The following is a 15,348-nucleotide window of genomic DNA, read 5'->3' on the forward strand; positions in this document are numbered from 1 at the left end:
TTCTCGTTGAATCAAAAAGTTGAAAGATTTCGAAGAGATCCCGTTTCAGCCGTGAAAGTTTCGGTTGAAATCTTTATTCGCCTTCTAAGGCGACTAAGGCCTTAAATGCCTTCTGAATGCCTTCAAAGCCTTTTAATGCTGGTAGGGGAAGCAAGTGAGATTTGAATAATGATCGATGGTGTTGATAACCATGTATCCGACCACACGACCAATTTCATTGATTTTTGCTCGGAAAGTTAGAAGGCTATATAGGTCATGATTAGATGAAGCTTGTCGAAACATATTGCAGGAAAAGAACTGTAATATAATAATAATTATCAAGCGTCATCTATCGAGCAAACCAGTGAAGCTATGGAACATTCGTTTTTTCTATGAATATTTGATTTTCCAGTCGTTTAAACTTAATCTATGGCGCTTGGGAATACCATTGACCATTGCTGAAATCTCAATTTCTTCAGTTCTGATGGTTCACATTACAGTTTAGTTTTTAATGAATCGTGTGCCTGTTCAAGTTCTAGCAATGCATAACTTCAATACGAAACCATACTGCAGTACAGAGGGAGGGAGAAAGCTCTCGAAGCGAAGAAAGCTCCACTGTATGGCTATCCCACCAACAGATGGCGCCACCAGCTTTATTACAATTTTTTGCAAAGCAATCTAAAATGACTACGTGTAGCAGACGGTAAGGTAGCGGTAATCGCTCCTGCGGCGTTCGTGCAGAAAAATCAAAATTGTTTGGTTCTGATACGGACATCATACGAGGCATAAGCTTTGGCGAAAACTGGATTTCAGTCATACAACTAATCTTTAGACGGGAAGTTTACACCCTCTCTTACAAAGCAAGCGGGAACTTTCTGAGTTCACGCTTCGTGTGACGTTGATATGACTCATGCGTATTTATAGTGACACTCGCCGCTGGTCAAGCTATGAAGCTTTCACTTTTTAATGGAATAATTATTTTGAAATCTATCTAAATATTGTAGTTCAAAATTGTTATGAGGGTCTTCACCAAGGTTACAGCAATTTAAATAATCTTGGTCTTTGTAGCCAAAAGTCACGCTGACAGCAGACCCGAATAGCATCCTGTCAATTGAATCGTTCCACGAATCCGCCATGTTTTTTCCTATCTGCTGCTGCAGCAGTCGTCATCGCTGCCTTGTTTCGTGTCACAAATAGTGGGCGAATATTATTTACTTTTCCTGCTACACGGTGATTCAACTCATTGCAATTGGCTCAGCAAGCTGTAAGTAAAGTGAACGCTGGTAATGCGTTAATTGTGGGATCGCGAACAACCCGGGCTCGATGTGAAAACTAGCACCAAGGGCTGGAAAGCTGCCAAGGGGCTCCAAACGACGACAACGACAACGACGGCGACGCAAAGAGCGACGTTGGTTGGACTCCAACACCACCCAGCTCATCGTTACGAGGCGAACGACCGAGACAGATTTCGGAATCGCTGACTGCATTGCAGCAACCGTTAAAGCGTTGTTGTCCATTTCCCGTGTTTTGTTGTTGTTGAATGTGTGCGGATTACTTTCGCCCGGGCCATCTCGAGTGTGTGTATCATCAACATCGAAGGGTAACCATCCAGCAAAAGCAGGAACTTTGGTGAGAGTGTGTGTGGTGCAGTGTTTGTGTGCATGTCTACTTGTGCCCAGTGACAAACGCCAAAGTGTGTCCACGGTCATCGTGTATGCGGTAGTTAGAGTGCACACTCACACACAACTGGTGCTGGGTGGGTGGGGCAGGAAGGCAAGCGGACAGGTAGAAAGGGCAGAGAGCAAGGAAAGGCCAACAAGCACCTTCACCTCTACCACCACCGTGTGAGGTGTCTGTCGGCAATCCCCCCGCACGGAGGTGACAACTCTTCGCCACCGCAAAACAATCATATACCCACGAGGACGGCGGCCTAAAACGGCATCGGCTGAGCGATGAATCGAACTGACGGGCTTGTGCGACGTGTAAAAGCACGCGACACCGAATCGAACGGAGGATCGTCTTCGTCCGCGGCAAATAATGTCGACCAGGAGGACAACAAAGTAGACAAGGAGGACGAGATGGAAGACTGCGACTCCAAGGAAACGCGGCTGACTTTGATGGAAGAGGTGCTGCTGTTGGGGCTAAAGGATAAGGAGGTAAGAGCGGTCGGATGGGTAACGACGTCGAGCAGCGGCAGACAGTAATAATCATTGACAAGCTACCTCCAGCCGCAAGTATGAGACTGATTGGGAGCGGGCAAGAACAAAAAAAGAATTAACATCACGGAATCTCAGTTGCATTCGAAGAGCAAAGGCCTCAGCAATCCATTAAAAACGGATGCTTTGGAACAGCAATAGATGTTTTGTCCTTCGCGAGCAAAGTTAAGTGGTGTGACACAATCCAAACGCGCCACATCGTCATAATGGATAGACGGGGATGTTTTTTTCTGCATCACATCTTTCTCGCTACCAAGTGGCAACATCAGTCAGTGATAATTTGCTGTTGTCACGCTTTTGAAGCAATTTTGTCGCTAAATTCTCGTCCACTAATATCGTTTCGTATTAGATAATTTTCCCCTTGTCAGTATGAATCGGTGGCTTTAATAATGATGATTTTTATTAGCCCACATTCGCACTTATCGCTTCAGCGTCGCGCGAACCCATACCATGAATGCTATGTGGCATTGTTCAACTGTTGCCGCAACGTTAGAAAAAATGGGGTTTTATCGTTGTTTACACATTATTTTTGCACTCCTTTTGCCGGCTCGGAATCTACCGAATACCGTGCGTTGTGTTTGAGTGAAGTAAAAACAGAAACAACAACGGTATGATTTGTTCTACAGCTTATCGACAATTGAAGACGTGCCGTTCTTACATCCAGCAATAAACTGTCCCCATCTTAAGTAAGCAACGTTATTGCGTAAATGGAACCAGTTCTTTAAATAACGAAACGGCTGCACTGGCACGTTTCTCGTTGATTCGCTGTTACTTGTTTTGTTTTCTCTTCTTTTTGTTAAAACTGCTTTCGCACCGAAAACGTTGAATCAAATTAGTTGTTAGAAAATTTATAATAAACAAATTTCGTCCGTTCCCTCGTACAGGGCTACACATCATTCTGGAACGATTGCATATCGAGCGGGTTGCGAGGATGTATCCTGATTGAGCTGGGCCTTCGCGGGCGTATCGAACTGGAGCGAGCCGGTATGCGAAGGAAGGGTTTGTGCACGCGAAAAATCATTCTCAAATCCGACACACCGACCGGTGATGTACTGCTCGACGAGGCCTTGAAACATATTAAAGAAACGTGCCCACCGGAGACCATTCAGAGCTGGATCGAATATTTGAGCGGTAAGTTTTACGAAACAGTGAATAACTACAGTATATAGTTTACATTTTTACACACAACTTGCTTCCCAGTACACGAGCTCAGTGTTTCGAAGAAGGTTCTAGCAAATCGTATAGACAACCCGTTTAATGTATAGACACACACGCATACATACACACAAACAAACATTCTACTAATCACTGTACCGCTTGTTCGTTGTACAGGGGAAACATGGAATCCGCTAAAGATACGCTATCAGCTGAAAAATGTGCGCGAGCGGCTAGCCAAGAATTTAGTCGAAAAGGGTGTACTAACGACGGAGAAACAAAATTTTCTCCTATTCGATATGACGACACATCCACTAACTGATAACGTTATCAAGTGCCGGTTGGTAAAGAAGGTAAGTGCTGTGTAGATTTGGATGCGGAAACCGTCCGTCCGGAACGAAGCACACGCACACCAAAAAAGATCTGGTGGATTTAATCTTGCTCTTTCTTCCGGTTTTTTTGTTTGGGGTTGCCCCTGCACGTCCACAGATACAGGATGCGGTACTAACGAAATGGGTCAACGATCCTCAGCGGATTGGCAAGCGAATGCTAGCGCTGATACTGCTGGCTCACGCGAGCGACGTCCTGGAGAATGCCTTTGCACCGCTCAACGATGACGATTACGAGCTGGCGATGCGGCGGGTGAGAGAGCTGCTCGATCTGGACTTTGAGGCGGAATCCGCCAAATCGAACGCCAACGAAGTGATTTGGGCCGTCTTTGCGGCCTTTACCAAGTAAGATAAGCCAACCCCTTCCTAATTCTGCCTAGCCGCAATAATGCCGACGACCCCCCATTACAATGCCACTGCTGCGGGTGGAAGAAAGAGCAATAGGCAAACAGTGCTTCACGAGCGTGTAACCCAACGGCAACGAATGTGGTATGTGAGCAGGAATATACCATAGTAGTCCCCTCACCGACTTTCAAACAGATCTCCGTTCGCTTCGTGTGTTGCACACTGCCGGAGAAGAACAGTGAGTGGGCGCAAGAGAAGGCAGCACTAGTACGACAATTCGCTGCTCATTGTGATGGGTTTTACCGATTGCTTTCGGTTGTGCGAAGCGTTTTCCCAAAGTGCACTAATACATCTCCCAGCTCCTAGATGTTGTGGCCAATAGAAGGGACCACTTAGTAAAGAGAACAGGAAGGAAAGCGCAAGTTGCAAACACAAATTGATTGACACAACGACTTGCCACGATTGCCCGATGTGTGAGCGCGCAAGTGTAACAGAATAGAATCGGATGGATAGAATTGTGATTTTTAGTTGTTTGGAACATGCAAGGTAAATTGTTAATAAGGCATTTTGCTTCAACAAAGTAATATTCTAAGCACTAACGTATGAGCACAGTCTGAGCTGAGATACGATACAATAATAATGGGCAAAATTGTAAACGATTTCGTACTCACCGTTGTGTGCCGCAGGAAGAAGTACTATTATCAAGCAATTGCAAATGATACAGCGCCCGATACGTGCCCCCGACACGGGGCCGATTACACACAACAACAACAACAACAACAACAACAAAAGCACATAAAGTTTCGTAACTTTCGGTGTTCAAGAATACAATGTACGTGCACTCTTCGTAAGTGTGCACTTTTGTAACGCGCTTCAATATAAGCTATTCCACCAACGATCAAACGTTCATTTGATGCAGTAAATCCCCATGGAATAGACTCATGTTGAGACGATTTAATTTATCCACAACATTCTATTACCACGGTCAAGCAATTGTTACTAAACTACTCGTCTTCAGTTAGAATGGTCTCCTTTGCAGGGTTACAGACCAATTATTGTTTTATTGTTAAGTAAAGCCACAGTTAGGTTCTATTCGCTGCCTATTGTTCTACGACACTTGCATGGACACTTATAAGGATGGGAAATCAAGCAACTTTTACCTACGATTTCATTCAGTTGATCGTACACGTGATAAAACGTTTAGCATTGGTTTGACGCACGCAATGAAATCCGTGAAGCAGCAATACTTTTATTTAAACATTTCATAGCTGATTTTATGAACACAGAATAGAGAACAAGGTAATTATAATAAGCCGGCAAAGTTCTTCGTAAACCAACCGAGTGGGGGGGGGGGGGAGAGAGGTAGAACCCTTTTTTTTACACATCTGCTAGTTAAACAATTTTCAAACTATCTATAGCAATAGAAGCATAGCTAATCGTTGCTGTAGCGCATATATTATCACGTCAGTAAGGAAATGCCAAGCCCGCAAATAAACGTTCAAGAATACGATACGATTTAATTTCGTCTTAACATCACCAGAATTCCGATTCCCATGCATCCAGCTAGTGGCGAAAAAAAAATTAATATTTTTCATTAACCTGGATCAAATACGGGAGCAGCGAACGTGCAATTCAAATTACTTGTAAAACAGTTCGAAACATTCTTCACTATCGTGTTTAAGATTAATGGTATACTTTCTCTATTTGTTTTGCGTTGTGTTTTTTTAGTGAAATTTATGTTACTGGGCTTTTTTACAATCTATATATGATGTATTTAGCGATAGTATATATTACTGTAAGGAAGCAAAGCGTTCGTTTTAGGTTCCGGGCTTTGGCGAAATAGAAATCAAAAAAACCACACGACGACAGTACGGTTCCATAAAACACTCTGGAGTACGATGTATGCGGGGTCGCACACATGCTGTGTTAAAATGGGTCTTTTTTCCTTAAAATTGCAACGGATTTAAATGAACAACAGAAAATTGTACATAGCGAAACAGACAGTGCAGTGGGGGTGTCGAACCTATTGTTAACGTAAATAAGTAAAACAAGATATGTAAAGAAATAAAAATATAAATTGGTTAAAGTCTTTAACAATATACACTTGCTTTTCTTTGGACAATTCAGCCAATCCCCTTTTTGTGGTTACTTCAGTTCTTCTTCTTTTATGCACAACAACCACGGCCGGTCAAGGCCTGCCTGTACCCACTAGTGAAGTGGGCTTGGCTTTCAGTGACTTTTTGTTACCGTAGCAGGATAGTCAGTCCTACGTATGGGAGCATGGGCTATTCGGGGTTTGAACCCATGACGGGCATGTCGGTAAGTCGTACGAGTTGACGACTGTACCACCAGACCGGCCCTAGATTACTTCAGTTACGTTGATTAATTTTTTCTATCGATAACATATTTTATGAAGGCCTATAATCATTTTTTCAGAATGTCCGATAAATTTTCATTTAGTTTGATTTTTAGTTTGTGCAGTCGGCCCATTTTTGTCACCACAAATAAGCTTTGTAATCTGCAACCTCTAGTTGGATTTTGCACGCAGGTCAGAGAGATTTCACCGATATGTGTTTTTTTGTTTTGCTTTGCTTGTTTCATAAAGTGAATTATCATTATAATTATATGTTATCTTATTCTGTTTTTATATTTATTTTGTAGAAATCAAGTATATTCAACATAGTGTTAAAATTAAGTCAAGTATGTTGCAAAAGTGGTTTCGCTGAGAGTGGAAACGGACGAGCCAGCCCGTAAAGTCTTTTTAGGACTTCCAGAAGGACCAAGGGGATGTGGTAGGCCCAAAATGAGGAGGCAAGATGGCGTGGAAGTGATCGCCATTAAGGCCAGGACAGGCGAAGGCGGTTTCGGACACTCCTGAAACAGGCAGGACGTAGCCTGAACTCTCACGGGACATAGCATTACATCCGTTCTGAATGGCATCGCAACCATCACTTTTACGAAAATCGAACGTGAAAATCCATGTAAAGAATCTGGATTCTGCTTTTTGTCTTTTTTTATGATATGGAGAAACGATGTTTGAGGGCGAGGCAACCGATCACAGTTTATGCTCCGAGTTATAGTATTTTTGATGATGAAACTATTGTCTGTTAACGGGTTTTTCAAACCTATTTCTCAGTCAATCAAACAGCCTGTCATTTCCGAACAGCACGAATAAACCAACCCCTGGATAAAAGGTAGCCGAATACATGGCACTTCCCGCTGCATGTATTTGCATTATAGCTCGTACAAAATGCATGGCTTCACGGATAGAAAAAATATAGTTCTTTTTTGTTTTTAGTTCATAGCTCATTGTCGTCTATCGCGTTGGGCGTTGACAAAAAGGTTAATTGCTACTGTCAAATAAATCGCGGTGCACCAACCTGTAAATAAACCAACTGTCATGATACGTGAGTATGTGTGTGTGTAGTTTGTATGCGTGCATATATACACATTTGTATGCGTGTTCTGTCATTTGAAACCGTACATGTGTGCGTGAGTGTGGCTGAGATAATCAGCAAGATCAGCAAGTGTAGAAGAAAATCTTGAGCAAAACGCTGTCCTGTTTCTCAATTTCCATTGTCCACTAGAAGAAAATTTTGCAATCGCGAATAGAGCTAACCCGCATTTGCAAACTGTACAATTTTCAGTTGCCGTCACAGGTCACGACTAGCCAAAGCAGCGAGTGTCGTGTGCTTCGTGCCATTCTCCGCTGCTCCCGTGTCGGTGTGTGTGTGCAAATGTCAAATTGATTTCGGGAATCAGCAGCAAAACTTTTCTTCGTGGTGCAACAAATCGACCTCTGCTCGTGGTGCAAATCACGCGTATTTGTCGCCAAAGGAAAGAATTAGCTGTAGCGTACCGCGATACAACATTACGACGTTTAAGGACACGGTAACAAAATATCGCACCTTTTCGTACCAGTTTCTCTCATCAAAGTGTCATCGTGTTTTACGTTGCGTGTGTGTGTTTTTTTCGGCAGCCACAACAACAATTTCCTGTTGGATTATTAGAACCAGTGTAGCACTAGCGGCAGCAACTCATCAGAATGGCGTCGTATCAGATAGCGAATCTGCTGGAGAAGGTGAATATATCCATATGTTGAATAAGCCCCTAGCATTATTGCCCGAAGAGTCCCAAAACCCCGGAACATCCGGCCCCCGTTCTCCTTCCGCCGTCTGCCGCATACAGAAAAAAAAACAATCAGCAGGCATCAATTCGTGTCGTGTGTCTCCGTCGAGTATCGTTGGCTCGCAGTAGTAAAATATGCGCGTATCAAGAAGTGTTCGATCCGTATCGACGAAAGCGGAAAGTCCTTCAGACGAGAAGAAACATTCGCAGCTATCCTTCCGCGTGTGTGTATGTGTGCGCTATTTTCTTTTGTTGGCAAATGCACTGACAGCTTACAGAGCCGCAATGAGATTACAAAATCCTACTAGCAACCCCCTCCAAATCTATTGATCCCATGGAGATGATGCTTCATCATGTAACAAACATCAACAAACATTGCTCTTCGAAATACCCAAAATCATCCCAGCATGCTATGTGCGATCTTTTTGGATTGTTTGTATCTTACTAATTATTTTTGACTATGATTTCCCCGCCCCCCGTGCCGCCGGCTCCTGCGCTGCCACCAGATGACGTCCAATGATAAGGACTTTCGCTTTATGGCGACCAACGATCTGATGACGGAGCTACAAAAGGACAGCATCAAGCTCGACGATGAATCGGAGAAGAAAGTCGTCCGTATGGTGCTTCGCCTGCTGGAGGACAAGAACGGCGAGGTGCAGAATCTTGCGGTGAAATGGTACGTGTGCATTTATCGCGTCGTTTGCCAACTGTTGAGGTTATGTTGTTGCTCGCGACCCTGTATGTGTATTTGCAAATCATCAAAACAATCCCTCCCGCGATTGGCAAACATACCGACAGTGGCAACGGGGAAACAGAATGAAATGCGAAACGCATTTCATGATTCCATTATGCTTGCTTGCTGCTGCTAGATCAAAATTAAAGTTTATTTTTGTTGATATTGCAGCCTGGGACCGTTGGTAAACAAAGTGAAGGAAAATCAGGTGGAAACGATTGTGGACCTGCTGTGCGCCAACATGGTGTCGAACAACGAACAGCTGCGTGACATCTCTAGCATCGGTCTGAAGACGGTCATATCGGAGCTGCCACAGTCGTCCAACTCGCTCGTGCCGAACGTTTGCCAGCGCATCACCGGCAAGCTGAGCGTGGCGATCGAGAAGGAGGACGTTTCGGTGCAGCTCGAAGCGTTGGACATACTGTCGGATCTGCTGTCGCGCTTCGGCGATCTGCTGGTACCGTTCCACGAGCTCATCCTGAAGGCGCTCGTGCCGCAGCTCGGTTCCGCCCGGCAGGCCGTCCGGAAGCGCACGATTGTTGCACTGTCCCACCTGTTGACCACCTGCAACAACAACGCGTACAACAAGGTGATCGAACACTTGCTCGACGGGCTGGAGAAGCCGCAAAATCCCGGCACGATTCGGACCTACATCCAGTGTTTGGCGGCGATCTGCCGGCAGGCCGGCCATCGGCTGTGCAACCACATCGAGCGCGTCATGTTTCTGCTCAATCAGTATAGCTTGCGGGATGACGACGAGTTGCGCGAATTCTGTCTGCAGGCGTGTGAAGCGTTTGTGCAGCGCTGTCCGGAAGCGATCATGCCGCATATTCCGACGGTAGGTGTTCTCAAACGCGCTGCTTTAGCATAAGCAAGCTGTGCTAATTTGTGCTCATTGTATACCCAAACAGATCGTTGATCTTTGTCTAAAGTACATCACGTACGATCCAAACTACAACTACGAGGCAGATGATGGCGAGGGTGGCAACTCAATGGAGATGGAAGACGACGAAGAAATTGATAGCGAAGAGTACAGCGATGACGACGATATGAGCTGGAAGGTGCGTCGATCGGCCGCCAAATGTTTGGAGTCGGTCATCTCCACCCGTCACGAGCTGTTGGAGGAATTCTACAAAACCCTTTCGCCGGCACTTATCGCACGCTTCAAAGGTAACGTAAACTGAGCTATCTGACCGTTTTGTTTTCGATTTAACTTATCGCTGCTGTTTTTTTATCTCTCCAGAGCGCGAAGAAAACGTCAAGTCCGACATATTCCACGCGTACATCGCGCTGCTCAAATCGACCCGCCCCATGGGCGACGATATCGGGCACGATCCCGACTCGATGGAGCAAATTCCTGGCCCGATCAGCATGCTGACCGATCAGGTACCGACGATCGTGAAAGCGGTTCAGCCGCTCATGCGCGAAAAGTCGGTAAAAACGCGCCAGGATTGTTTCCTGCTGTTGCGCGAACTGTTGAACGCGCTGCCCGGGGCACTTTCGAACCATATCGATCAGCTGATGAGTGGCATCCACTACTCACTGAATGACAAAAACTCAACCTCCAACATGAAAATCGACGCCCTCGGGTTCGTTTACTGTATGCTGGTCGGGCACAATCCGCAGGTGTTCCATGCGCACATACAGCTGCTCGTTCCGCTCGTCGTGAATGCGGTGTTCGATCCGTTCTACAAGATCGCCACCGAAGCACTGCTCGTGCTGCAGCAGCTGGTGAAGGTGATCCGACCGGTCGACGTACAGACAACGTTTGATTTTACGCCGTACGTGAGTCAGCTGTACACCAGCACGCTGCAGAAGCTTCGCTCGCCCGAGGTTGACCAGGAGGTGAAGGAACGGGCGATCGCCTGTATGGGCCAAATCATTGCTAATATGGGCGATGTGCTGCAGACGGAGCTGGTCACCTGTTTGCCACTGTTTATGGAGCGTTTGCGGAACGAGGTGACACGATTAAGCTCGGTCAAAGCGCTGACCATGATCGCGGCGTCACCGCTGCGCGTCAATCTAAGTCCGATCATCGGCGAGGTTATACCGGTGCTGGGGTCGTTCCTGCGCAAAAATCAACGTGCGCTGAAGCTCAACTCGCTCACCCTGCTGGACACGCTCGTGACGCACTACAGCCAATTCCTGGACCCGAAGCTGCTGCGCGGTGCCGTGGGAGAAGTGCCCCCGTTGCTGAGCGAATCGGACCTGCACGTGGCACAGCTTTCGCTCGTGCTGCTTACTTCCGTGGCCCGCCAGCAACCGGAGGCACTGGTTGGGGTGCACGAGCAGATTTTGCAGGAAGTGATGACGCTGGTGCGCTCACCGCTGCTGCAAGGTACGGCACTGAACTGTACGCTGAAGCTGTTCCAGGCGCTTGTGCAAGCGCAACTGCCGGGGCTGAGCTACCGCCATCTGCTAGGGATGCTGATGAATCCGGTATACAATCAGCAGCAGCACGGTGGCAGCCCACTGCACAAGCAGGCGTACCATTCGCTGGCAAAGTGCATTGCCGCACTGACTCTGCAGGTGCCAAACGAGGCACTGACGGTGGCAGGAGAGTTTCTGCGCGAAATCCAGAACCGTCGCAATGATTCGCACCTTATGTTCTACTTGCTGACGATTGGAGAAATTGGCCGTCACTTGTAAGTTTCAGGAAGCACTCGATATGGCACTGGAAGTGTCTTTTTTTTTGTTACTGAGTAATTAATGAATTATTTTTCCTCTCCCACTTCCAGCAATCTGCACACAATCGACACACTAGCACAAACGATCCTGAACTGTTTCTCGGCGTCGTCCGAGGACGTGAAGGGTGCCGCAAGCCATGCGCTCGGTGCAATCGCCGTCGGCAATCTCAATCACTATCTGCCCTTCATACTGAACGAGATCGAGGCACAGCCGAAACGTCAATATCTGCTTCTGCACTCATTGAAGGAGTTAATTTCGTCGCTGTCCACCAGCAAGGCCGGCCTGGAGCAGCTGCTCCCGTCCGTACCGTCGATCTGGACGCAGCTCTTCAAACACTGCGAATGCTCGGAAGAAGGCTCTCGCAACGTGGTGGCCGAATGTCTCGGTAAGCTGGTGCTGGTGAACCCCGAGGAGCTGCTCCCGCGGCTCCAAATGGCGCTGCAAAGCGAGAGCGCCCTGATGCGCACCGCCGTCGTATCGGCGATCAAGTTCACCATCTCCGATCAGCCACAGCCGATCGATCCGCTGCTGAGGCAATGTATTGGCCAGTTCCTGTTCGCGCTGCAGGATCCAGAACCGTCGGTGCGGCGTGTGGCACTTGTTGCGTTCAACTCGGCCGTGCACAACAAGCCGAGCTTGGTGCGCGATCTGCTGCCCGAGCTACTGCCCCAGCTATACTCGGAGACGAAGGTGAAGAAGGAGCTGATCCGGGAGGTGGAGATGGGCCCGTTCAAACACACCGTGGACGATGGGCTCGACATCCGGAAAGCGGCGTTCGAGTGTATGTACACGCTGCTGGAGCAGGGTCTCGATCGCGTAGACATTATGCAGTTTCTCGAGCACGTGCAGGCGGGATTGCGCGATCACTACGATATTAAGATGCTCACTTATCTTATGACGGCTCGGCTGGCGGCACTCTGCCCGAATGCCGTTCTGCAAAGTACGTATTGAGCGGGTGACGGATAAGCGTTTCCTCGTCGTCAAACAGGTGTATTTCAGGTGTAACGTATTTTCTTTTTTTACTTCCTATCAGAACTCGATCAGTTCGTAGAGCCGCTGCGTGCTACCTGTACGCTGAAGGTGAAGGCCAACTCGGTGAAGCAGGAGTACGAAAAGCAGGATGAATTGAAAAGATCTGCACTACGCGCCGTCGCCGCACTGCTGCAAATTCCCAAGGCTGGTGAGTAGTGGGACTTTCTGGTGCAACCACTTTGTCTGATCTTATTATTAATTATTAATCTTTCTTCATTCATCTCATTTACACGTCTCTTCTTTACCCTTTCCGCACGTGCAGATAAAAACATATACTTGGCGGAGTTTTTGATTCTGATCCGCAGTTCATCCGAGCTACAGCCGCTGCTCGAATCGGTACAGAAGGACTCATCCGGACAGTCGAACAACAATATCGATGGGCGGGATACGTCGATGGATCAAAGCTAGGTGGAAAGGACAAAGAAGCGCAAGGTGGATGATGATGATGATGATGGTGGTGAACACAAGTAGTCAGAACGCAAGCATAACCCATCTCGCTGTTGATCGTTGAAACGTCGATCGATAACCGTTTCATGCCATGATTGCTGTCCCCGCACCCCTCCTCGCCTACCATCGCCATCCTTCCCTTGTGGTGTGCAGTTGCATGCACAGTCGTCCCGCGTAGTATGTAGTCGGAGTGGAATTAGACGATGATGCCGTGGTGGACTCCCCCGGGATGATCCTCTATGTAATGTCCAACACAACGTACGATCGATCTAACAAAACACAAACAAAAACGATGATGTAGGACGGTAAGAAACATACACACAGTAAGCAGAATTTCCGCCAGCGAAGGTGTAAGTAGGGATTCGGCAAGGATAGCATACGACCAGGCATCGGTAAAATGCGTTCTGTTTTTCTTTTCCGGCGTTATACATTGTTTCAAAAGTGAGGCTTATAATGTGAACGATTGAAACTCCGAACGTATGTGGAGGGTTTGTAAGGGTGAAAAGATACTAACAAATTCCAATTCGAGGTCGATACCGCTTCCGGTTAATAGTTGGTTCTTGTTTTGTATCACTTTTTAAGTCTTTTTTTTTATTTTTCCCCTGCGTTACACATTTTGTTTTTACGTAAACAACGGCAAACAATATACGTACGTCTGCACTTTGTCGGATGCGGATTTATATACTCATGGTCGGAACTGAGCAAATTCCGAAACGACATCCCACAACATCATCTCCATCCGAAGTAGCGATCACCAATGGCGGCGCGAGATCCCGTACGAACGGTACGAACAGAACCGATTCTGATTGACGGCTCGAGCACGAGTCCGACTATTTGAAGCGAGAATGAAATTGAGGAAAATTTTGAAAGGAGAATGAGAATGAACATGATAATGTAAACACTATGAATAAATGAACAAATTTAATTGACAGCATATTTGTTTTAGATTGTTGTTCATTCTGTTCCGAACAACCGATTGTAGGTGAGTAACATTCAGCTAGAGAAGTTAGTTCGGGATGTAACATAAGGTACATAAAATTTTGTCAGAGAAGTAGATTCGTTTGGAAAGAGATAAATGATAGTGATTAGTGTTGGGTCATACGATTCATTTCACGATCCGACCCGGAGTCGGGTGCCAGCCAATCGGAATCGATTCCAACCCTTGGGTGCAGCGGGTGCGCAAGGTCGGAGTCGGAATTAAATCCGACCCGCGGGTGCAGCGAGTTCGGGTCGACCCGAATGATGAGTAGGTGCGAGAAAGCATAAGCGACTCCGACCCGTTGGTGCAGCGAGTTTGGGTCGGGTCGGTCCAAGGTGGGTTCATTCCGAGTTCGGGTCGGGTGGAGCCGTGTTAAACCTATTTTGACTCGATCCGACCCGAACTCTGCACCAACAGGTCGGAGTCGCTTATGCTTTCTCGCACCTACTGGAGTAGTTGCACTTACTGAACATACTTGTACCTTTCGGATCGGCCCGAACGACTCCGGGTCGCTTACAGATGGCTCCGACCCGGAAAGTTCGGGTCGACCCATCCATCACTAGTATATGACGATTTGCAAACGAAGCTCGTTTAGTCTTCTTTGAACGTAACGAACGTAGAGAATTAAACGTGGAAGCTACTACCGGTGATCTTGGAAGTGCTGTAATACAACGAGTTAATTCTGGTTATTCAGCTTCGGGTCAAAGAGCCTTACAACACTAAATAAGAGTAATGTCGTATTCCGGACTGCGACTAAAAGCAGGAACAAAATCTCAAAAGAGGTATAACAGAACCTTCAAGATTAGAGATGCGAAAACTCGCTCTTTTAAGTGATTTGAATCAGAATATGAGAGTGAATATAATAATTGTAATGTTTTACTCTCTTTTAAGATTCATTACAAAATGCATATCCTTTTACTAATACATTGAGGATCAATACCTTACACTCACTCTCTGTGCCGATTAGTATGTACTAGTATGACATAATATCTTTTTGCGATAAGTACTAGTGTTAGCCGGTGCACAGATTGAGTAATTTGAATCCAAAAAGAGGGAGCAACTAGCCGGCACAGAGCGTGAATGAGTTGAATCTAAAAATTGTGACTAATTTAGAAATTCTAACATGGAAGGCCCTGTCCATACAGAGCTTGTTTCCATGATGTGTTATAAGAAAACCCAAAGTATTCAATTTACTGTTACGTTGCAGTATTTAAAAACTCAAACAATATAAATGTGAATTCAGATAGGGTAACTGTA

General features: G+C 46.3%; 2 protein-coding genes across 2 annotated transcripts; both read left to right on the forward strand.

Annotated features, from left to right (window-relative positions):
• Nucleotides 1-1,085: 1,085 nt before the first annotated feature.
• Nucleotides 1,086-6,183, forward strand: LOC1268965 (Golgi phosphoprotein 3 homolog sauron). Its single transcript, XM_307546.3, has 4 exons — nucleotides 1,086-2,135; nucleotides 3,080-3,326; nucleotides 3,528-3,703; nucleotides 3,840-6,183. The coding sequence occupies exons 1-4, from the start codon at nucleotides 1,932-1,934 to the stop codon at nucleotides 4,086-4,088; spliced, it is 876 nt and encodes a 291-aa protein (XP_307546.1). The 5' UTR covers nucleotides 1,086-1,931; the 3' UTR covers nucleotides 4,089-6,183.
• Nucleotides 6,184-7,497: 1,314 nt separating this feature from the next.
• LOC1279390 (cullin-associated NEDD8-dissociated protein 1) lies at nucleotides 7,498-14,048 on the forward strand. The gene is made up of 8 exons (XM_319106.5): nucleotides 7,498-8,165; nucleotides 8,719-8,888; nucleotides 9,117-9,783; nucleotides 9,857-10,115; nucleotides 10,189-11,590; nucleotides 11,684-12,573; nucleotides 12,667-12,813; nucleotides 12,928-14,048. Exons 1-8 carry the CDS (start codon nucleotides 8,130-8,132, stop codon nucleotides 13,071-13,073), a joined length of 3,717 nt encoding a protein of 1,238 aa, XP_319106.5. The 5' UTR covers nucleotides 7,498-8,129; the 3' UTR covers nucleotides 13,074-14,048.
• The last annotated feature ends 1,300 nt before the right edge of the window (nucleotides 14,049-15,348 follow it).

The sequence above is a fragment of the Anopheles gambiae genome, chromosome 3 (assembly GCF_943734735.2).
Source record: "Anopheles gambiae chromosome 3, idAnoGambNW_F1_1, whole genome shotgun sequence".
Classification (NCBI taxonomy): Eukaryota; Metazoa; Arthropoda; class Insecta; order Diptera; family Culicidae; genus Anopheles; species Anopheles gambiae.